General features: G+C 37.5%; 1 protein-coding gene across 1 annotated transcript; it reads right to left on the minus strand.

Annotated features, from left to right (window-relative positions):
• Positions 1 to 397: 397 nt before the first annotated feature.
• On the minus strand, positions 398 to 23,274 carry EIF3E (eukaryotic translation initiation factor 3 subunit E). The gene is made up of 13 exons (XM_027717496.2): positions 23,165 to 23,274; positions 21,368 to 21,482; positions 18,266 to 18,383; positions 15,114 to 15,156; positions 14,564 to 14,668; positions 12,441 to 12,566; positions 10,974 to 11,098; positions 9,710 to 9,836; positions 7,618 to 7,719; positions 7,100 to 7,209; positions 2,237 to 2,339; positions 1,629 to 1,763; positions 398 to 561 (listed from the first exon to the last, which is right to left on the minus strand). Exons 1-13 carry the CDS (start codon positions 23,252 to 23,254, stop codon positions 523 to 525), a joined length of 1,338 nt encoding a protein of 445 aa, XP_027573297.1. The 5' UTR covers positions 23,255 to 23,274; the 3' UTR covers positions 398 to 522.
• Positions 23,275 to 24,907: the final 1,633 nt, after the last annotated feature.

A 24,907-nucleotide genomic window follows, 5' to 3' on the forward strand; every position in this document is an offset into this window, starting at 1 on the left:
CTGAAATTACTCTATGTGTAGAGTATATTAAGTTTCATAAAAGATGTAGGCTACACATGCCTTCACTTTTTGAAGATTCTTCTGTAACAAACAAAAACATGAAAGTAAAGAAGATGATTTTGGTTTGACCAAATGTTCAGTGGGGATCCATTTGTTTGTACTACCCACTTTTAATTTTCTTAAAATGCAACATTTGCAATAGATAATAAAAAGCTATAAATCCCTGCTTCCAAGCTCAGACAACTCTGGGAACAAAAGCATCCTTTGGTACAAACAAATCTCACAGAACTGACATTTAAAATTTGCAAAATGTGACCCAAAATGCTGTAGAATACTATGGTGCTAAAAACCCCATATAAAACGTAAGGATGTATTCAAGTCAGAGACACACAGACTGTTAAAAGTAGCCAATTTTATTCAGATTATGTTAGATCTAACACATAGTTACCTTTTCTCAAAAAAGTTACATATTTATGTGCTTTTCAGTCAAATAAACTGATTTCTCCTCACTGCGGAAGTATTTCAATAGAAGCCAGAGTCTTGAGTAGCCCAGTTAGGTGCCTAAAAAATGAATAAATAAGGATTAGAAGAAGTTACTATATTATCTAATAGTTACTGAAATGCATAAGACACTAATTTAAAAGATTTCTAACGCTATATATGGCTATGAAGTGGGAATGTTGGTCATTAGTGAAGGATACCCTATAAGTTTAAAGCAAGTGTTGATATAGCAGAAATGCATACTGTAATTGAGTTGTACAGCTTGAGTTCTCCAAGCTAGTAGTTTCAAAAATGAAAAGTTCTAGAAGATTCCAATATAAATTTAAGTTTAATTTTTAGCTATATTTTTAAAAGAAAATAGTAGCACAGAAGTTTCACATGACTTCCCATTAACAGAATAAACTAATGCACCACTGCTTGCTCAACTTCCATCAGTGTTTCAGCCAAGCAGTGAGGAAGCCCAATAAGACTTTTATGTTTAAGCTCTTTTACTGTGTGGTTTGTTTTGTCTGTTTTTCTGTTAGTTTTAAAGATGTATGGCTGGGTCCCTAGTGGACCACCTTACCAGTGGTGTTCTCCCTCACAGAGCTTCCCATACTGTAATGTGGAAGGAGGCAAAACCAGATGATCTTGCCAACTTTCTCATTTTCACTGGTTCTACTAAAACCTTTTGATGATTCATTATATTCTCTAGAATTTCATTGAATAGGTTTAACAGTTCAGGTTTTGCACAACTCCTCCTTCATGTTCCAGTCTTAAGCACCATTCATTCTTCCTTCAGTACTACATATTCACCTACAGGAAGTACAACTCACTTGGAAAAAGTAACTACTTTCCTAGGTGTCACACTTCAATATCTGCCCTTCTCAGGTAAGGAAGCAGAGCAGCAAATGACAGAAACAGTTATGCAACAAAAGAAGTATCTAGTGACAAGGCGAAAGGTGAGAAGAAAGCAAGAACCGCTGTCTAATTCTCGCTATAAGAAAGTAAGCCTTTTCCAATTTAATTCCTAGTACAACTAGAAGTAGGCACATCTGATGAATTAAGGCATAGATCAAGAATTATACTTAAATTTATCTCTCACAAAAGGAAGATAGCAGGAATTCAGAAAAACACCTTATACCAACCTCAGATCTCCCACTCTGATTCAGTTTCTTCTCAATGTTCATAGCCAACATTTGACTACGAAAAGACAGACTTTTGGTTTTTTCAATCACTTGTTGGTAAGGTGAGACTGCATTGTTGCCCATGACCACATGGCCCTAAAACCCAGCAAAGACAGAATAAATTTAACAATCACAAGGAATGCAAAAACCTTTAATGTAATGCTCTGCTTTCAAAACTTTCACAGCTCATCTTACAGACATGATCAAAACACAATAAATGAAATCTACCACACTTTATACAGGAACAGAAACTTCTGTTTTCTACTGTTTGTTTTTCTTTGCCCATGAAGAAATTTAATGAAAAATTCATTTGTATCCATCTGACTTTAAACTGAAAGACAGGAGGTTTAGTTTAGATTACTGTGAGGGTGGTGAGGCACTCAAACAGGTTGCCCAGAAAAGCTGTGGATGCCCTGGAAGTATTCAAGACCTGGCTGGTTGGGGCTCTGAGCAATGTGGTATAGGGAGAGGTGTCCCTACCCATGGCAGCGGGGTGGAACCAGATGATCTTTAAGGTTCCTTCCCACCCAAACTATTCTATGATTCTGTGATTCCATGTACAGTCTTACCAGTTTTGAATCCAATTTGGCATCCAATCGTGCATTTCGAATTAGATTGACAATCCATCTTTCTGCTTCTTCGGGAGTCATATTTAGTTTATCTGCCAACATACTAAAAGATAAAAAACTTATCAAATGGCGAAACAGAACCTCTCTGATGTTGGTAAACATGACTAGGGACTAGAGAATACAAGTTAAACCACCACAAAATTTGGCACAGTCCAAGATTTGTATTCAATAAATACTGCATACCTAGGAAGCTTTTATTGACTGAAATGACTTTAAAACTTACAAACATGCTCTCCTGCACATTTCTCACCCTTAGTGCTTTACACTGCAAGGAAGAAATTCATATCCTGAAGTATATACTTAGTCTGAACTACACCATACTGCATTTAAATCTCAACCTGCACAATTTGCACATATTTCTATTAAACCTTGCCTACATGAACATTCTTTATTTCCATTTCAGTAATTTCACCACTAACATAAAACCACCACCATCATTATAAAACAAACAACTGAATTGCTTTTATTCTTATTTAAATGCAGTCAGCAGTCAAGAAAGTTTAGACTAATTAGTCCAGGAAAATGTTTAGCAAGAAACTTTCTCTCCAAAGTTCAGGAAGAAGAGCCATGACAGAGCTTGGTACAGAAGATGTGACAGATACACTGTGCTCAGACTTTTTGCAATTTCAAGGAAGGAAGGTGGGGGAGAACCGAGAAAAAAAAAATTCTTAATGAAACAAGCACTCTTGTCCAGGAATAATTCCTTCTAATAGCATTTCCTGTGGTTTTCCAGCTAACTCCTTTAGTTTCCTGCTGGCAGTTGGCTCATAGCAGGCATTTGTAACGCTCATTCTTCCATCAGCTTTCAGACTAAGGTAACAAACATGAGGTAAAGGGCTACGGGCATGACCACAGAGCCAGCTGGCTACGCTGAGTTGCACAAGAGGTCAGTTTCTCACCATGTTATGCCATCTTGCCTGAACATATTTTCCTCCAACTCAAGTGATTTTCTTCTTGACGATTATCTGTGTCAAGTAAATACTTTATAATCTATCACTTGTTACCTCATCTACCTGGCTTGAATATCTACATACTCTTCTTTATGCAGTATTCTCTCCAATACTGCCCTGATCTCTCACCTTTCTTCCAACTATAAAAGCAAATTAAATTTTTTGTCACAGATAAACATGAAGAGAGGTGAATAGAAAAAAAGAAAGTACTGGACTTGCATTGAGTCACTTCAGCAAAATAACACAACAAATGGGAAACAAAGTGTCTGAGCTTAGGGGAAACAAGGAGAAATAAAATCCAACCTCAGTTGATACCGTTCCAGTAAATTGTTAATCTGAGTTTGAACTGACAATTGTAAAGGCAGGCGAGAACAAAAAATATCAGGGATGTAAATTTTTCTGGAATTATCAGTCATCTAGGCAGAACATGAGGTATTTCAAGAGAATAAAGGTACAAATTGCTTTACTATGCCAAATCAGTGATGTTAAGTACTTGACTTGAAACTAAAGAAATTTCAAACTGAAGGAATGTGGTGTGTGTAATTCTCATACTTCTCTTTTAGAAACATCAATAAGATTCAAATAAAATAACACTTCCTCTAGATGCCACAGAAAGGCGACTGTCACTACAATGGGGAGGTAAGCAACACAGCTTTGAGATTAGTGTAGAACCTCTATTCTTGGACATAGTCAAGAATCAACTAGTCAAGGCCTCAAGCAGCATAAAGGAATACTGCAGTGGGTACTGCTCAAAGTTGTAATTGAGTTCACAGGATTTAACCGGATGACTTCCAGAGGTCCCTTCCAACCTACTGCACCTATATTTTCCTTTTTTCTTAACATAAAGTCCCTGTGTAACTCGAGGGGAAGAGGGCACAGACTTCTAGAGAGTCATTCCAAGCCAGAAACTACAAAGTATTTTGTATCACCTAGCAGATAATAGGTTAGCACTGTTTATAAAGATCACCACTATAATTCAATAAAAATGGAATAATTTTATTAATATGCAAAGACTAGTCTACCATTTCAAGTTATAGTTAATTTCAAAGGGTAGTTTCTCCAAAACAGTTGCAAAATAGTTTTTTAATAATTTCTGTCCCTCTGTTTTATAAGGAAATTCACTTATTTGGGTCATGCTAGGGTAACTGTTACTTTCCCTTACTTAAAAGGCAATGTTACTGAACTCCACACATCATCATATACAAAGAAGACCATCTTGTATATAGTTTTCTTGTGTGTACAGTACAAAAGAAGAATGAAGCTCTTCGATTAAACACAGGCATATCAAACTAACCAAAACATGTTCAAAATTAACTTCATCTATTACTCCCTATTAAACATATTTCAAACAATAAACCAATTGCATGATGATTTGGGATGCATAAATTTTAACTTACAACTGATAAAGCTTTGTTCTTTGGAAAAATGTCAGCTGCCTAGCAGATGTTAAGTAGTTAAAAAAATTAAACAGACATTTATTTTCCACTTAATATAAGGAATAGGCTTCCCACTAATTGTTTTCAAATTCATTCTAAATAGTTAAACAGTACTTATCAAGCACTGTGGTATAACTGCCTAGTTTTCAGCTCCAGCAATAGCAGTGGAAATCACTTGTGGACAAAGAAATGCAAGAATGATGCCTCAGTCAAACATCCAATTAAAAGCATTTCAGTTGGCTAATTTCTTCAAAAGCAAGTCTGAAATGCACTAAGTAATACTTATGCATCTCACTTAATCAGCCCAAATCTAATGATTGTTACAGCTTGCAAAGAAGTTTAAGGCTCATATCCATCATTGAAAGCACAATGACCTACTGAGGACCACCTTATTACTGAAGATTGATTTCATGTGCAATTACCTCAGTGATATGTGGCAGGAATACCCATGTCAGCCTGAGATAAATGTCTCAACACAAAATCTACCACTTGCCTCAGAACACACTATAATGCTTATAAAATAAGGACACTGCTACCTATATTTAGGAATCACACACACTAACAAGGACAGCCAACTACACTATCTCCTATCATACTTAAACTTGAAATACAACACATAGTACAAAAAATACGAACTGTAAAATAACTGATATACACTAAATAAGTGACAGTTATGTACTATAAATTTTGATTTGTTAAATAAAGCTTGCTATTTCTGCTATAATGACTCACTGGTATGCTGCCCACAGTTTATCAGTATCTTTTGACAGAGACTTGAAAAATACTTAACACACATACTCCAGACTCTTTGCTCATTGACTTGAGACACGTAAGAGAAGCAGACTTCTTACAAAGACACCTAGTCTCCAGTTAAAAAAGTTTGAAGACCTAGTTTCATTGCAAACTTGTACTTGAAAATGTGCAGCATTCACAGCACTAAAAATAATTTATAGAAAATAGCAAGACACTACTGGGCTTTCTATTTCCCAAAAACCCATCCTCAAGAGAACTATATTTACATTTTTTTCTTCCAAAGGCTTATCCAAACCCCCTTTATGCCTAAATGTGCAGTACTCTGCTTAAGTGATTTTAGATGAAGCATTAGCCTTCCTATAAAAATGAAAATTAAGTATGGAAGAGTTCTATTCCCAGCATCTAGTTTCATTTACTATTAAGACTATGCTTAGAACCCTATACACTCAGCTGACTAAAGTGCTCGAAATTCACTGTTTCCCTTTTACATCAAAGAGATTAACTACTTTAAGCTGATACAAAGGATTAAAAAGTATTTTCCAAAGGCAATTACAACAAACATGTCACCCAATGACTAGAGATTAAAAGTAGTAAGAATCAGTCCTTTCTCCAACTATACCCATCCATAAAAAAGCAATCCTTTCAATAAGCTTGCAAAACTAAGATGATTTTCTCTCAGGTCCTTTTCTTTTGAAATCAGGCAGTGTTAACTCACTTCCTCAAAGGGCTAAATGCACACATTTGCTCTGGATGCAGGCTGATAACAAGACTCCATTGAGTCTGATCAATGTAACAGCCTTAATTTCTGTTTCTCTGCACTGTTCTCTACCACTGAGATTTTTATAGCATTCAGAGTTTTTCACTTTTTCCTTTTTAATTTAAGGGATGTGGAAACATGGGGAATGCAACAAAGGCCAAGTGGAAAGATCTCAAGCATTCGTAACATCTTCCTGCTTAGGGTTTTTTTTTGTAAGAAAGGCATCAGAGCTGATCTATTTGAAAAGTCTGCATTTATAAAATTAATCTAAGTGAACAACAGACATATTTGGTGATTAGAACATAACTCTTACAGATGGATCACTCACTTTGTGCCCTAGAGAATAAGATCCATTGTTTTCCATTTAATAAATGGAAAAAGCAACACGATTCTTATAATTTTCCAAAAACATACCAATAAGACAGACATGGGTATCTGTATCTACCAAATATAAATAAATTTAAGCAATTACTGTATTTGCAATTTGCATTAATTTAATATTAACACTCTACATCAATGTGTGGAACTGAGCTCAAATGAAGACACCAGGACTTTGACACTGGGTACGAAAGTTTCCATTAAATCCTGTAAAGATCCAATTTAACAACATTAAATCCTGTAAAGATCCATGGCAAATTTTTATCTTGAAAGCACTGCTTGTTTGGGGGGTTGGGAGTGGTGGAGAGAGGTTGTTTTGAAGTTAAACACAATAATTCAACTTTGAAATACGATTGTAGTAATTTAAGTATATCACATCCGAGCTATAGAACTATGAAGGAAACTGTCCAAATGAGATTTCAGTCAGGATTTTATATGACAACTGAATATTTTACTATTAAAGTTTACGCTGTCAAACTGTCATGCATGATTAATTTTTCTGCACTGACAAATTCCAGCACTATCTTACCCAATGCTGATACACTGATGGATGCGACAGAAAGTCTCAAATATAAAAAGACGGGCATTCTCAATGAAGTCCTCAAGGCAGGCCACTAAGAAGAAATCATTCACAAGCACCTGCAAGTGTAAGCAGAAAGAGAACACTGAGAATAAACATGGAACTAGTAATTTGCTGGTAGACACTGTCAATAACTAAGATCAGCTACAGTACATCTAAAAAAATTATTGCCATACTCCAAGATGTGGAAAGCCTGAAGCTCAGCCAAATGCATGATGACCTATTTGCTCCTTGTTCTAGAACTTCTTAAATATAATGTTAAAGCCATATCCTTACTAGTAAGTCTTGTTTCAATGTTACAAAATGAGTTGTCAAAAAACCCACTGCCAAACAACCATGAATTAAAGTTCATCAGAAAACAGTGGCAATGGAATCAAACACCACTTCAAACAAATTAGCTGGCCATTGTGAATTTTAGAGGTCTTCGCTTAAAGGAAAAGGAGTCTTATTAATGTTTTAAGTCTTACTGTTTCACACTCTCTCAGCTTCTTCTGTGCTCCATCAAAATCAAAATTAACATACAAGCATTCCACAAACTCTGTGATAGGGTCCCTGTATGTGTAGGACTCCTGTCAAGATAAAAAATTGGAACAATATTAGAAATCAAGGCCATGTGGTTACTCAAGTATTCCTTATATTCTTTAAAAAAAAATTAATAGCAGAAACAAGTCCATACATCACCTTAAAAAAAAAAAAACCTGAACTTCTCAATTCCTCTTATAAAAGCTGCAAAATTGTGCTTCCTCCCAGTAGTCTAGTTAAACAACCAGAGGTATAGTTCCACCTTCAGCATTTAATGCTGCAATCTTTGGGTTAGCAAAGTGTCAAGAGACTAGAACCAGCTCTGTATCAAACCTCCAAATTTCTAAAACATGGTAGAATAGTCTTCATAAATTCTGATTTCAAAGACAACTCCAATACCAAATCCTTCATCTTTAAACTGAATGATTAGTGATTTACAGGGAAAACATAACTAATAAAAATGCTACTTTCTATACACAAAATACTTCCAATTTATTTTGGCATTACAGAAGTTATTCAATGTTCTAAATTACCAGGCAGAGACAACACTAGATCTATATACAACTGTGTAAATTCAGATGTAATTAAACATCCCCTTAAGTGTCTCTAATACATATTTTAAGACAGCTTAAGTCAATATCTGCTTTAGCACACAGTAAGGTCAGCAGATTAAGGGAATTATTAAGAAAGATGTTTTTCTTTATGGATGAAAGTTATTTTTCCTACCCCAAAAACCTGTATTTATGGCCTCATTATTTAGTTTTAAAATTCAGTTTTAAGGATAAATGTTTTGCGCATCAAAATTATGCTTGTTAACCATTAATTAGTAACAATTAGTTAACAATTAATTAGTAATTAACATCCACTATACAAAATAGTCTTGGATTAATCATCTATTAAATTTAACAGAAGAACAGCAAATTGCTTACCTATCAAGTTCAATACTTGCAAAGATATTCCAAGTATAAACAATCTCTTATTGCTACTAGAGCAAACAGCCTACCACACAAATAATTATCCTGTCTGATCCACTTTCAATGTATAAAACCTCTACCACATCATGATTTCCATACAGAGTAGAACAGTACTAAGAAATAAATATTTGGTAAGAAATTTCAAAATCAAAGCCCAAGTTGGTATTTTCAAGAGGAACACCCTAATGACCTTTTTTATTCGTGCCAATTGTACAAGATAAACAAAAGCAAAAGAAGTTGTAAAATGTTACTTAAGTATTAGAAGTTCATATTACATTAGAAGCTCGATGCTACAATCAGATTTTAGATAAAAGATGAGTCTTAATACTAATTTATAGCTTCTCATGCTACTTCCTTTGTGAACACTAATGCTTAAGAACAGATTAATGTGGGCTTAAAATTTGATCCTTGGGCTTTGACTGGGCTTTGCATAGGTAGTTACCTCAATGATTGAAATGGATATAACTGTAATAACTGCACTGTCATGTATGTATATGCATATATATAGTTTATTATTCACAACATTATCAAGTTGAATACAGGCATGATGAATTTTATACAAGTTGCATGTTGATTTCAGCTAAAAATCTTGGCCACAACCCCACTGATTGCTATCAAGCACCATTCTTTTATTGCTCTTGTCCATGTCTACGTCCTCATGTAACTGTGACAACAGAACCGTTCTCAAGAAAATGCACGTGAATGCAAATCAACACACACAATTCAGTGGTTTTAAAATGCATAAAGAACCCTTATTCATACAGCAATTCCTTGCAGAGATAGCTCAAAAAGAATCAGATCCAAAGCCATTTCATGTATCTCACTGAATAGAAAATAGAGTGCATACTCTATTGTACTCATTGCTCATTTACATGAAAGGAGGGAAAAATTATACTCTGCTACCACTGATCAATGAACATGTTACTTCAGTGAAAAATTAGTTCACTGACAAAAAACAAGCATCAAAATGCCACAAGTCCTAACCCAGGCATATATTATTAGAAGAAAGTTATTATGAAGTCCCATTAAAATGGCAGAAATTATCAGGTATTTCAAACCTTACCTGCTGAATAACCTTGACTAGATCTTTCAGCACTTGTCTACGTTTACGAACATCCTTATTTGTTATGACTGCAGTAGTCAAATATCTGAGGATATGTGGGCACATTGTCTGAATTGCATTGAGATACCTAGAAAGAAAAAATACAGACAAGATGCAGGACTCAAAGGTATACTTAAGTTTGCTGATGACTCTAAATTGGGAAGAGCTGTTGACTCCCTCAAAGGCAGAGGGGTCCTGCAGAGAGATCCTGACACACAAATCAGAAGGCTGGGCAATCACTGGAACAGGGTAACCCTGGATGTATGTACAGGCTGGGGAATGAAAGGCTGAAGAGCAGAAAGGGACCTGGGGGTCCTGGTTGATGGCAAGTTGAATATGAGTCAGCACTGCCCTGGCAGCCAGGAAGGCCAACAGTGTCCTGGGGGACATCAAATAAAGCATCGCCAGCCAGTTGAGAAAGGGGATTGTCCTTCTCTGCTCTGCACGGGGGCAGCCTCACCTCAAGTACTGTATACAGCTTGGGGCACCACAATATTAAAGATACTAAGCTCTTAGTGCCCAAAGGAGGGCAAGAAAGATGGCAAAAGTTCTAGAGGGGAAGCCATATGAGGAGTGGCTGAGGGCACTTGGTCTGTTCAGCCTGGAGAATAGGAGACTGAGGGAAGACCTTACTGCAGTCCACAGCTTCCTCATAAGGGGAAGCAGAGCAGAAGGCACTGGCATCTACTCTCTTGTGACCAGCAACGGGACCCAAGGCAACAGCATGAAGCAGCGTCAGGGAAGGTTTAAGGTTGGATATTAGGGAAAGATTCTTAATCCAGAGGTTAGCTGGGCACTGAACAGGCTCCCAAGGGAAGTGGTTACAGCACCAAGCCTGACAGAATTCAAGAAGCATTTGGACAATGCTCTCAGGCCTACGGTGTGATTCTTGGGGCTGTCCTGTGTAGGGCCAGGAGCTGGAGTCGATGATGATCCTTGGGGGTCCCTTCCAACTCAGGATACTCTATGATTCTAATTTCTCAGTGTTAAGCTGTTCTAGACTCCTAGATCTACATATAATAAGTTGGTCCTCTCGCAAATAAAGTGTTTCAATTTTCATTTTTAGTCTCAGCTTTTCCTCAAGAATACTTCCTAAATAGCTTTTATAAAATCAAAATAGGACAATATTTTCCTCTGCAGCCCTAAGCTCAACAAGCTTGTATATTTAAATCATGTGCCTTAATTTTGATTTAAAGACTCCCCCATATAGTACAACACAACTTACTGTGGCTGATAGAGAAAAAGGTCAATGATATTGTCTCTCCCTTTAGGATGATTAAAAAACACGAACAAAGACCAGTGGATGAGCCACGTTCTCTGCTGAAGAGACTGCAGTGGAGAGCTGACAGACTGAAGGAAAATGTAACATTAGTTTAAGTCAAATATAACACAAAGTTTGCTTGAACATTAACCCACGGGAACCTCTAATTGCTCAAAATTTTCTGATTTTCCACTAACTCCTTTTAACTATCATCACTCTCAGGCTGAGTTTGAGATAAATTTTCCAATATTATATTCCAAATTATTTGCCAAAGTTTGCATTGTTACAGCAAAAGCAGAGATTTTAGTTCTCCAAGACCACCATACTAACCTAAGGTATTACTTCCCTTGTTAAGCTCGAATTTTGTTTCTTATACTCCCTCTCCAGATGTGATCTGAGAAACTATATGGCTTCTCCAGCTTTTCTGTTTTACTTTTTAAAGCCTCATAAAAGCTTTTTATTGCCCTACACCCTCAGACAATGATGAAATGCCATAATCACTTTCAGCCAAGAAATAAGAACATATCTTCATTTAAACCAGCTGATAATGCACAAATAAGGGTTCAGCTCCAAGCTGGACCAAGTAGCTGTATTAGCTTCAGATTTCAGCAGCACTTCAGACAGACTGCAAAGCAACATGTTAAGAATGAACTGACACAGCAACTAATCATCACTCCAAAGAGCATGACAACTAACTACTACGATTCTATCCTAAAAAAAATCTTGGAGTTTAATGCGTAAGTCAAATATTCTATTATAACCACATGGAATCATAAAGGTGATCAAATTAACAGAAGAAAATTTATTAATATTAGTTATCTGCCACATAGACAAAAAATGATTGGGGGACACCAAAAACCAAAATACCAAACATCTTTTCAAGCCTTTGGTTCAGGAGAGTAAAACTCCCATCTTTGGTCAGTGAAGGCCCATGAGCAAAGAGGAAGACTGAGAGGTCCCTAATCCCCTCAGCTGCTCTGAATTAGTACTGCAGTCCTACTCTCCCCTTATGTTCTTGGTGCTCATCTGAACTCAGAAGCCGGTAAGAAACCTGAATAGCTGAGAACTGTTTCTGAAAACACTGCCTTCATGAGATAATAACACAGACTATTTACATCCATTTTATTCTTTACAGAAAATTAATTGTAGAAGTATCTTGCCCTCAAACTCATCCTTAAGATTTTTTTGGTTTATTGGAAATACATTTGAAAATATAGCTTCTTTTTAAGGTGTTAAGAAGAAAGCAATTTGAAAAAGAAGGCTTCAATATTTTTCCACAAGCACCCTTCAATTCTCCCACTGCTAATATGAAGGTATCAAGTGAAAAGGTGGTAAATACTCCTAAAAAAGATTACAAGTGATTTATAATAAAACTTGAATACTAGCATGTCTAACATCTCACCTTGTTAACATGACCAAGATTTTACTTACATTATTATCTATGGTCTCCTTTAGTCTTGTGAGATCTTCCATGGCTGCATCCCAATTCTGCATCAGTATTTCAGATGCCAGTTTTCCCCAAAGAGAACTCAAAGCATTTCTGTCTGTTGCTGGAACCTATTTTCAACAACAGCAACAAAGTCACACTATTATAATTTTTTAAAAATTATTATTTATGTTCAAAATTAAGAAAGATATTTTCTGGTCGTATTTTTAATGTACAAAGTATCAAATTTGCATGGTCTTAACTTTCCAAAATTAAGTGCTTTTTTCAAAAAAAGCAGTTTAGGCATAGAAAACAGCAGTAAAACTTCTGAAGTAGAAACCAGGAAATTCTGTCAAAGTAAGATAAAGCTCCATGCTGCTGCAGTTTAAGTTAAAAAAAAACAAGAAAAAAAAAGAAAAAAATGAAATGGCTGAGCACCAGATGACACACTGGATCCAAAATTATTTTTTCCCACCATATAAAAATGCTTCTAAACTACTAAAACAAGGTTATTACAAAGCAGGTTCCTCAAGAACTCATGATAGTAGGTAACCACCTAAAAAAAGCTAGCATTGCAAGTTCTTTCTGGTAATGCTGTGCCCAAAGGTGTCCTTGTTACAGAAATGTCCAGTAAAACTGCAACTTTGCAGCAGCAACTATTTCCTGGAAGGGTAGCCCTGAGGTCAAGATGTGTTAGTTTTATACAGGAATGAATTACACTGGGTCATTCACAGTGTCAAATTCTGTTCTCAGACTGGTTACAATAGTTCTTTCATAGATTATGTTACATCACACAGGACTTTAAACAAATCTTCTCCCATCAGAATTAGTAACAAAGTCCTATACCAAGCTATTACCAGTACAAAACCAATACTTCACTTTTTGAAATTAGTTACTTGACATAAAAGAACATAATGCTGAGCCCAGAATTAAGGCACAAAGAATTAAGGACAGCTGCCCACAAATCTGTGCATGTAACTTTCATCTCCTCTCTCAGCACATAAAATGAACCTATAACACTCAAAGTCAGCTTTAGTATCAAAATTTAGACTAAGAATTCAACTCATTCCTATTTTAAACCCTATTCTTCTGATTAAAGATACATTTCCCAATTTTTCTTCTTTAATTATAGTAGATTACAGGAATTACTGTGGTTTACTCTAGCAGTATCTCAGAGTTAAGATTACTTGTAGATGGGAATAGAGATTAGACAGCATCAACATATGAACCACCACATGTTTTCAGCAATCACTCCACATGTCTATGAGACACACAAATTCTAAGTCAGTATCTTGCAGACAACTAAGGTGCCAACTTAGCAGATACTTTTAGTGTAGCAGGTTCATATGCACCGTGCTGATTCCAAATCACATAACTACAGTTAAGCTATTCACAATAACTGCTTTTAGATACTGCAGCTGTTCTAGCTACAGTATCTGGATTTTCAAGCAGTTATGTTAAATTTCCATTTGTTAGTAAAACAGCACATTCACTGGCCTCCAACAATAAATTTACTGTGTTGAGATTCTTACAAGACATTAAATCTTCATTCTCAAAATTCACTCCCACCAGTAACAAATGATATGGATTACAACAACATGAAAAGAATTGCTTTAGAGATGATGGATCTGGTTCTACATTTTTCATTTAAGCTGTTTACATTTCCTAGGGAGATGACTTATACTCTTAAATCCATCACAAAACTCAAGAGAAGACAGATGAGAGTTCAGATAAGAAGCTGGCAGTTCACCACTACCACCAATTACATTCAATCCACCTGCAAGCTTTTCACTACTGTTAATTACATCTGTGCACAAAAACAAGTATTCACAAAAAAAAGTATTCATTTTGCCGTATTCCATAATTAAGTGTTACCACAAAACCTACACATTAAAAAAACAATTCTGAATTCAGCTTTAAAAATAAGAGAACTGCTGGACAATACTGATAATTATTAACAATTATTGTCAACTTTGCTGTACAGTAATCGCCTCAAAAAGCTCAAAAGTACTATATTCTAAGAATTAATACAGACAATTTACTGGTTTAAGTGTTTCATTGAAAAAAAACCCACCCAACAAACAAACTCCAAAACTAAACCCCAAACCAACAAACAACCAAAACTTACCAGAACCCTAAAGAAGTAGAGATATTCTGCAGCTCCTGAGTAATTACCACACTCATACTGAAATTTGGCATACCTGTAGAGTGTATCTAGGTACTCCTGCCTAAACTGAAAAGGAATACAATAAAAGTTTTATTCACTAGGAAAAAAGAAACATACTGTCACAAGCCAATTTTAATAGTAGAGTAAGCTTCAAAATCTGTAGTTTTTCCAAAGACATTGTACACAGAAAAAGACAATAGAAAACTATTATGCTCTCAATCCATGCCATGGAAAGAAAGATTATGCCAATATTAAAAAAAAGGTGAAATTCTGTATTGCAAAGTAAAGCACATCGTAGTTACACAGGTGCAGCTAACATTAAATTTCAGCTTTATTTGCATAAAAATTATAAGTTCAAAGGCATAAATATGTTAGCATTAGGAATTCTGCCTATAAACTACACTGACAGGAGACAGGGTAAAATGCTAGTCCATAATTTCTCAAAGCTGTCAGCTTTGAGAGAGCTTGGGTGGAGATACTTCGAACAGAACTCAACGGATAAAACACTTACCCCGTGTTTCTCAGCTAAATAGTCAAACAGCATCCGACCATCTCTATAATAAAAAGATAGAAAGTGCTGTTTTTTCAAAGCAAACTGATAGTTACCATGCAACACACTACACAATGCAACACAATTTTAAAGGTAAAATACACAAAATTGAGCACAAATTTTATGTGATATTCCTCCACTTGTTGGTCAAAAGCAGCTGCAGAAACATAGAGCCATCAATTCCTAAAGTGTCACAAAGAAGCTTCAAAATCTTAAAATTATTCCAATTTTAAATATTTTTAAATAAAGAATGCCACTCAGCTCTTCCCACTTTCATGTTCTAATTCCACAGTAGTTACTCTAGACAGCCTTGATTTTAACAGGAGACAGGAACAAAAACAGCTAAGACTAAAGTAAATACAAGTAGAAAGGAAACTTATCCCACTGCTAGCACTGAGGCACAGTGGTTAGCAAGAATATCTCTACCACAGCAAATACCTGCAGAACACGAAACTATAAAAAAATAATCGTATTACTAAATTCTAAACATCTAATTCACCCATGATCACATCTCTGAAGACTTTTTTTTATTCAACATTAATACTAAAAGTACAAGCAGTATTATCTAGATCAAAAGAAAAGTCTGAGCCTCCAGGAGGAAAGCTATAAATTTCCTGGTACAAAGATACTCCCTTGCACACATTTTTTACTGTATTTTCCCATTTACTCTGAAATCAACTGACTGCAAAGATGTTTGTTTAATTAGAACTTATGGTATAAGATTCTATAAGGAACTGGTACGTTGCCAAGTGAGCCAAGAATGACAATCCCCAATAATACTCGTGAAAGCAATTAAATAATTTCATGGATTTGTTCCAGTGGAAGATACTTCAAGAATGAGTAATACTGATTGTTCCTCTAAAATCTTGAAGTCAATGTCCTCCAACTTAGAGAAGTGACATGTTTTGGCTTATTCATGAAAGAACTTTTACCTGTTAAGTCTCCTTTACACATCATTTCCCAAACTTTCATATTCCAAGCAGTGCTGTCATGGATCAAAAGCCGTGATCTAAAGCCCTGATAATATGCAGCTCTGAATTTGATAGAGATTCCAAATCACCAGCAGAAATTCACTAAAGGCAAGGAATCAAAAGTTGCTTTCTACAATCTACAGCACACTGTTCAAGGTCTAGACAGTTGGACATCTATCTGCCCAACTCTAACCCCAATCATCTGGACTGGAACTACTGCCCAATAACCAACCCAGAATTTCTGACCTACGAAGTTTCCAGACATTTTACAAACAGAAATCACATACCAGTTGTAAAACAAAACTTGCTGCATATGAGTAGCAGGGCTAATATTCTATAGCATTAGGCAAGTTATATTTCATGCATTTATTGACTTTATCTCTTGCTTTCAAACATGCAATTTAATTTGAAATAAGTACTACTGACCAACTTCCGTGAATCAAAAGTCAAGTTACAGAGCACATTTCCCAAGAAATGATAGTACTTTAGTAATTTGAATCCTAGGCCAAGTATTACTATAAGAACTGGCTAAAGGCAAAGCAAGAATTGCACAACACCTCTATATACTCAATTAGATGTGAATAGTTGTGATAATACCAGGAATTCCTTCCTTTAAGACAGTCCCGTTAATAAGTTCAAGGCAGTTAACTAATGGTGATTGGGCCTTTCACTTTCAAAGCTACACTTCCAAAATGAGTGGCTCCTGGCTTTGCATAACCCCAAGCCATAAAGCAAATGTAATTATCTTACATGAATAGCTACTCTGAAATTAGATACAAAGGCAGCTTACTTAGTTAACGTTTTTTAAAGCAGAAGATTAAGTACATTCTGGTGATATCAGAATAGAAAATAAACTTTTTCTGATGTGCTGCAAAGCACATTTCATGATTCCTACTGACATGTTGTTTCATGTGCACATTGAGACACGATATACTGCACTTCACCATTTCTGCACTAAGTTCTAAATTATTCTATAACAAATTCTGAAAACAATGCAAAGAGTGGAGAAAACACCGGGGAGAAAAAAAGAGGGGAAAGAAAAAAGGATGATAATCTGTGTTTGAAATAAAGAGTAAATTCTAATCAAGTTCCTCCCCCTCCAGGGACCCATATTCTTCAGGGGATTTATTCCCAAACATAGGTATACTCAAAGATTTCTGCAGACTAGAAAGAAGAGTTTGTGCATTCAATATTTTTGTAAGAAACCAGTAAACCTGAGTTTATTCAAATTCAAGTTGAGCCATAGTTGCTCTATCTGGTGCAGTATGCTCTGTTTGAAATCTTAGGGCAGGTAAGGCTGAAGAAAGAATCCAATTAATATTCCAGCGTTTGTCAGACACATTTACAACAGTAATAACAATGTTTCCCACGTACAGGCAACAAGCAGTAATTTATGTCAAACAAATACCTGCCCACCCCTCTATTGAAGGTGCAGGAACTCCTCAGTGATTACAGCTGAACTTTCCTACAGAACCCAATTCAAGCTTAACCACAACAGAACTCTCATAGACCTTAGATATAATGTACAGACAATTCATTCTACTTTAATTACTCCCATAAGCAAATTAAGAAGAAATGGATGTGCCTTAAAAAGACTATTATGAGCACCACCTAACACCAAAAAGTCGGAACAGTTTGGGGGTGGGAAGGGTAAGGGGCAAAAGGACAGAACTCCTGAAAGAAATATGTGCTCTGAGGCTGAACAGATGCTTATCCATCAGGCCTCCCAGACTAAAATGGCATTCCATAATGTTTTGTGGAAGGCAGAAAAGAGAATCTGAATTGTTTTAGTTAGTATTTTCCCTCAAAAAAGCCTAAATCCCTTCAAAACCCAAACAAAAAAGCCCCTCAACCTCCCCAAAACAAATCTTGGCTGTGATTGGACTGCACTGAATGATGACTGTCCCTTGTCCCAAGTTGACTCATGAACATTAAGATCAATAGATGTCTTTTACACAGCAGGTAAAAGCACTGAAGAGAACAAATTATGCCAAGCAATTTCAGTTATCTGACCACAAGCACTACTTAAACACTGTCTGGAAATAAGTGTCCTTCTTTGTAGTTGCTGCACAGAAAGCACTCCTATCATCAACACCTCAGAGGTACTAACAAGCCACCCTGAGAAACCATGTTAGAAGTTACCTGGTGGACTGCATTTGCCTCGTGGTCTCTGGATCCTCAAACATCTTCACAATAGGTTCCGTTTCAGCCTGAAGCTGCTTCAGCTGTGCAACAACAGTTGTTCTCTTCTCACGCAAAGCTAAACACACAAACAAAAATATTTTTATATAATGTCTTAAGTTGCTACAGAAACCAATGTTTGGTGCTGACTTTTGAACACGTCTTCCCTATTCCTACCTCGGTTGTCCTCTCAGTCAAGTCACAAACCCAGAGGTATCTAACAATTCTTTGACTTAATAAAAGGCTTCTAATATTTGGTTCTTTTCCTCCTGCTGTGTGGAGTTCTAATCAGGCCACTAAAGAGCAGGTACAGGTGGAACAGTCTGTATTAGACAAGGAATCTTCACGCTTCCACTAAGGGAGAAACAACCTTTTAATTAAGTTCACTTATTCCAAGTAAACTTGGGAAAAAGTAAACAGTCTCACGATATCATTAAGATTGATTTTCTTCTGACTGATGATCAGGTTCTGAAAGCACATTCACAGAATACTAAACTGAAAATTGTCAGGAAAAACTTCAAGCAGCTCAATCTGCAAAATTATGATTTTGAGCACTCTGCATGCTTAATGGAAACATTAAGCCTTTTATGAAAAATTGGTAGGAAATAGGGTGATTATTTTACACAGATCCAAACTTCCTGACCAAGTGCTACCAATGCAGTAAAATGAAGCCTTAAATAAAATTCAGAAAAGTCTACGTGTTAAAAAAAAATAAGAAAAAATCACCCTGACACTGGCTATGTGACCCAAGAAACATATGGGATCAGACAAGCCAAGACTAAATCCCAGGAGAAAAATGCAGGAAATGTGAAAGTATGCCACACACCAGAACATTCAATGCCATGGTGAACCTATCAGACATTTCTTTTGTGATTTGACTAACCAGGTATTTGAACAGGACATCCAAAGTGGCCAACACCATAATGGTGACCCAACCTAAATCTGACTTGCCTGATAGGAAGTGTTCCAATAAGGAGAAATTATCTCCAACTTCCGTTGACTCTTGAGATTATAAAAGAGGAAGGGAAAACAGATGAAAGAAAAACCATTCAGTTGACTTACTAAGAATACGAAAATGTTTTCCTGCGACATCTCCTGGGTGTGTAATTGTAAGTTGATCTCATGGAAGACAAGACAAAAGCAACTATAAATTGTGCAGGGACATTTCTAAGTATAACTGTGTTAAGTGAACTTAGCTTTGAGTACTTTAAACAGTGAAGTCTTAAAAAAAAATAAAATCAGCATAAACTTCTAACGAAGTCAGTGATTCCACAAATAAGAACCACCTGTCTGTACACACATTCTGATAAGCGCTGATACATGAGGATGGCACACACCAGAGAGATCCCAGAGTAAGTTAAGGCCTTTGCATAGGAAGCTGTGCAAGCAAGCACCCCGAATAACTGACTCCACGTGCGAGAACTAGCTCTGCTTATGTTAACTGACTAAAAGCCACATATCAAACAATGGTAAGTCATCATATAAAAAAATCCTGCCAAACTGATGATGTAAAGTCTTAGAGATGTTTGAAAAGAGCATAAGAAAAACATTACAAGTGTGGAAATTGCTCATTTATAATGAAGGCAGATGTCTCCTAGGGACAAAATTCATTCATTTTTCCTGCAGCTGTGACCTCATAACCTTAGGCAACCTGCCTAAATAACGGCTGTAATCAGAATATCAAAGATATAGGCTTACTATTTCTTGTGCTGTTTACTACTTTAGTATTTTACTGCTAATTTACTACTTATTTACTACTGATAACAGTAATGTTCTTCAACAGTTTAGAAAAGCTGAAGCAGAGAAAGAAAGAGGAGAGCCAGGAGCTGGACTCAATGATCCCTGTGGGCCCCTTCCCACACAGCACATTCTGTGATATTCAGCTTTGAGATTTTTACAGCCCTGATATGCCCTTTTTAATCAGTAGAGCTGATAAGTAACCTGACAGTGAGGAAATCCTTACATCTGTTTCTTAGATTACAGAAGTGACAAACTCTGGTTCTCAAAACAAGTCCATGCATCACTGCATATATGCTCAGTACAACACCTAATGCCAGCAAAGGTTTGGTCAAATCATTGACTCCAATGTCCCAATGCTATCAATTCTCTTCGTATCTTTCCAAAGAGATGAACTGCCATCCCTGCAGTCTAAAGGCAAGACTCAGAGGCAGAATGCAAAAGCACCCAAGTCTCTTCCTTCTAAGCTGAAGGCAAGACAGACTGTAGTCCCACTAGTTTAGAAAAAGGCGAGGAATTCCCCAAATTGAAAAAAAAAGATGGTGGATATTCAAAGACTAGGTCAGGGAAAAAAAAGCCAAACAAAAAAAAAAACCCAAACCTGAAAAAAGGAACAACAGGAAAAAAAACCAAAACACCCACAAAGGATAGAAATTACAGAAAGCAAGATAACATAATTTTCTCCTTCTCCAAGATGCTCCTCAAGAAGATAGAAATTTAAGACGTAAACAGGAAAATTCCCAAAATCATGGATAAGATAGTAAGAGATTAAGTTTCATATTAATTATAATCGTATATACAATTTATTTTCTTCTAGACAAACAGCTATCTGTATGTCGACAGAACTGAGGAAACATCTTCAGAAAAGCATCTTCAGAACCATCTTTCTCTCTCCAAAGTCTAAAAATCAGCCACACACAGACAGATTAATGGAGTTACTTACAAAGCAACTCTAGTCTTAACATACTGGATGCTTCAAAGAATAAGTCTAATGACACCAAATCATTGTGCAATAGTGTTTAATTTGACAGATGAAAAGTTAGTGCAGTGCAACATTAGGCTATACCTTTCAAGTGCTTGAAATTATCAAATCAGCATTGAAATACTTCAGACATCACTCAAAGATTACGTTCCTGACAGACGAACAAATCCAAACTTCTCAGGATTAGGGAATTCTATCTGTCTCAGTATTGCACCTCCTTTTGTTAAGGCCAAAGTTAAACTGCATTCTAGTTTTTGAATGCAACAAGTAAATTACCACTAGTTATCTATTATTTTAGATAGAAAGGTGGTAAAACAAGTTTTACATCTAAATGAGCAGCTTACCGTGTGGAATTTCATCAGAATAAAGATTTTTGTACACATCCATGGCAAAATCCACCATGTTGGTATCACTAAGGAGATCCAATTTTCCTTGGAGTAGTTCTTTTTCATTGTATATCTAAAATAGAAATTATTAACAGATTTATCTGAATAGTATTAAAGAGTTTCAATTCACATTATATAGTTATTTCTACGGCACAGTTTATACACTCTTGTACAATTGAATTGTTTTAAACACGAAATCTCACAGCTCTGTCATTAAATGTGCTTACTATAAAGTCTTTCTACATTTTCTATCTTGGCAGGATACCAAAAACTTCCTGCTATTTATGAAAGCAGGAACTTCAAAGACTAGTTAGAAGTTAAGTAACATTACTGTTCTCTTAACAGGAATAGTAATTCCTATTGCAAAAATAATATATCTATTTTAAAAAAATAATAAAACCTTTGTCAGATTTTTCTTACAAAGTACTGAATACTTTCCACAAAATAAAATGCTGAACAGTGCAGACTAGTTAAATTATTTAAAGTGGATCTCAGAAGAGATGCTCAGGATTAAATTTATAATTTAATTGCAGCACAGATTAATCTAAAATATGATGCTAGGTCTAAAGCATAAGAATAAATTTAGAGTAGCTGTATAACTGGATGGTGTGCTTTTGTACTTGTCAAACTCTTTTTTAGAGATCCTACCCCATAATTTAGCAGTGAGTTGCAAACTGCTCTTAGGTCTTCGAGATGTACGTGAGGGCCAAATCTGGAGTATTCCTCAAAAATACGTTCGCACAAGAGCTGTATTACAACTCACCACACCACATTTATGGACATCTCAAATATAGAACCTGCCAGTTTAACTGGGCTCTGAACGCTGTGTTATTCAAGATTAACACTAAAAAGTAAGTCTGTTTAACTAACTTGAGCCGACTTACAAATGTTAAAATAGTACAAATGCCCCCAAGATGACAGACACTAAGGAAAATCCACGTGCTAGACACAACAACTAGTTAGGTCAAGTCTCGATATATACATGGTCTATCAGTTAATTTCTGAAGGCTAAAAAACCATCTATTTTAAATTCAAAACTTATGCCATTTTACGCATTTTGCTTCCACTTTAAAGTAGCTCAGACGAGGACTTCGTATACTTTAGGCTAAACTCTTATCAGTCTACACTATCTTCAGCATTATTTGGTTCTCTATAGCAATAAAACTTCGAAATATATATAAGAAAACCAACAAGAGATAATTCTAGAACGGACTTGACATTTGTTCTCAACACAAATTTGTGATGACAAGGGTTTCAAATTGGAGTTAATCAGCGACACTGGCGCAGGCCCACAGACCGCCCTGAGCTCCGCGGCCGCGGGGGTGTCCCTCGCTGTGGGAGTACACCTGCGGCTGCGAGGGAGAGCTTTCGCTCTTCTCTTTATCGAACACTGGGGAGGGAAAGACAGTGCGCCAAACCCGAGGAAGGAGGAAGCGCAGAAGGAGCTCAGCGCTGCCCGCACACGAGCGGCCGAGGCGCTGCGCAGCGGGATCAGGGACCGGCCCCCCCAGGCCCCTCTCGGCCCTGCTCCCGTCCCGCCCGGGGCAGTCCCACACGCTTCGCCCTCGACCCACGAGACGCAGGAGCCCCGAGCCCCTCCCTGCGGAGGCTCTGAGTCCCCAACGGGCCAGGCCCGGCCCGCGCGGCGCCGGAGGAAGGCGCGCCAGGCCCACAGGAGGCACCGTCAGCTTCTGCAGAGCCTGCCGCTTTCCCGCTCCCGCAGCCGGCTCTCCAGCCCCTGGGACAGCCACGTACCTCCTTGACGGAGAGGAACTCCAGCAGCGGGAAGACCAGGTGCCGGTCCAAGAAGTGCGCGATGCGGGTAGTCAGGTCGTACTCCGCCATCTTGGCGCCGGCAGACGGAGGGGGGGGGGCGGGACGCGGCTCTTTGTGCGCGCTGCGCCTGCGCGGCCCTGCCCGGCCCCGCGCGGCAGCGGCGGCGCCTGCGCGGTGCGGCCCGTGTGTGTGACGGGGTGCGGGGGTGGCTCTGGAGGGTCCCGGAGAGGAGCCAAAGGAGGGAAGCGGTGTTTGGGCCGAATCCTGCCGGGTCCCTGTCAAACGGTCCCGCTCCTGTGTCCCCAGCGGCTGTGGGGCCCGTTCCGGTGCGCGCTGTGGGGCCGGGGCCCTTTGGGGCCAGGACAGCACCCTGGGTGCTGGGTGAAGGCACCAGTGGAAAGTGAGCAGGTCCTGAGGAACGTTATGTGTCCTGTGGCAGGTCCAGCTTAATAAAGAGGGATTTCTGGAGAGGTGAATGTCTCCTGAAAGTGTTACAGAGGAGTTGTGAGGTGTGAGTCCAGCCCCCCCCCACTCTCTGCTCCGTCTGGGAGCTTGACTTGATTTAATCTGGTAAAGAGGATCTGAAAAGGGGTCTAAGCTGTCCTTGGCACCAAGTGAAAAGGTTAAGTATTGTTCCATGTTGGCCATGGTTCCAAGCCGTCAGTGGTGAGGCCATGCCAGATGGGCTGCAGTCAGGAGGCTGGGAAGCTGCTGGACAACGGCTTACCCAGGGAAATCCAGGCAAGCGCGGAAATGGAAGAATGGCTAATATGGATGATAACTTGCCTATTTCTTGTAGCCAGAGTAGGGAAGCATTGGTACTGGCTGCCCAGGGAAGTGTTTGAGTCACCATTCCTGTAGGTACTTAAAAGACGTGGATGTGGCACGCAGGGACATGGTTTAACAGTGGATTTGGTGTGGTTGGCCCAGATCTAAGCAGTCTTTTTCAACCTAAATGATTCTGTGATTCAATATGTTGTTAACTCACCAGAACGCTGAAATATATAAAAGGTATGTTTACTTTTATACTTGATAAGTTTTCTGCTGATTTTTGTCAGGACACACAGTTGGTTCTAGTGAGTCAAACCTCATCTCTTTACACATTAAGCGTGACTAAAACCTTTGTCACGAGGAAACTTTTTCTTTTCTGGGCAGAGGCATTAAATAATTTGCTTAGTGATTCATATAACTACAGACTGTGTCTATGGTAGCTACAGTAGCTGTTTATGCAGAATAGCGAGTTAATACAGTTGAAGTACAGGTTAGTTCAAAACTTGTCTGGTTTATTTTAATGTTAATGGGAGATGAGAAATAAGGAGGCCTTATATTTATGAGGCCATTCTTCAGGCAGCTAGTGATGTTCTCCCTACCTCAACAGAAAGATGTAAAGGCTACAGAATTAAGGATATGACAGGCTGGTTTTTAGACGTAAGTCTTCATGCTGCTCCATGATTACAGTGGTAGAAGGTGCCCCATAAGGGAAAAAAAGTATGCAGAATGAATTAAGTCTGTTCTTCAAATGACTCCAGTTATTAACACTTTTGTATAAATCTGTGGTGTGTGTAATTTTGTATTAGTAATGCTCTTCTTGGAATATCATCTGTAAGAAAGAATTCCTTCTTTTATCTGCAAGACGACTTTGTATTTTTCATAGTAATTGTAGATATCATTGAACTTGAAAAGGTACCTACGTATTGCTGATGACATACATTATCTCTGATG

The sequence above is a fragment of the Pipra filicauda genome, unplaced genomic scaffold (assembly GCF_003945595.2).
Source record: "Pipra filicauda isolate LSUMZ 115617 unplaced genomic scaffold, ASM394559v2 scaffold57_size4234018_pilon, whole genome shotgun sequence".
NCBI classification, from domain to species: Eukaryota; Metazoa; Chordata; class Aves; order Passeriformes; family Pipridae; genus Pipra; species Pipra filicauda.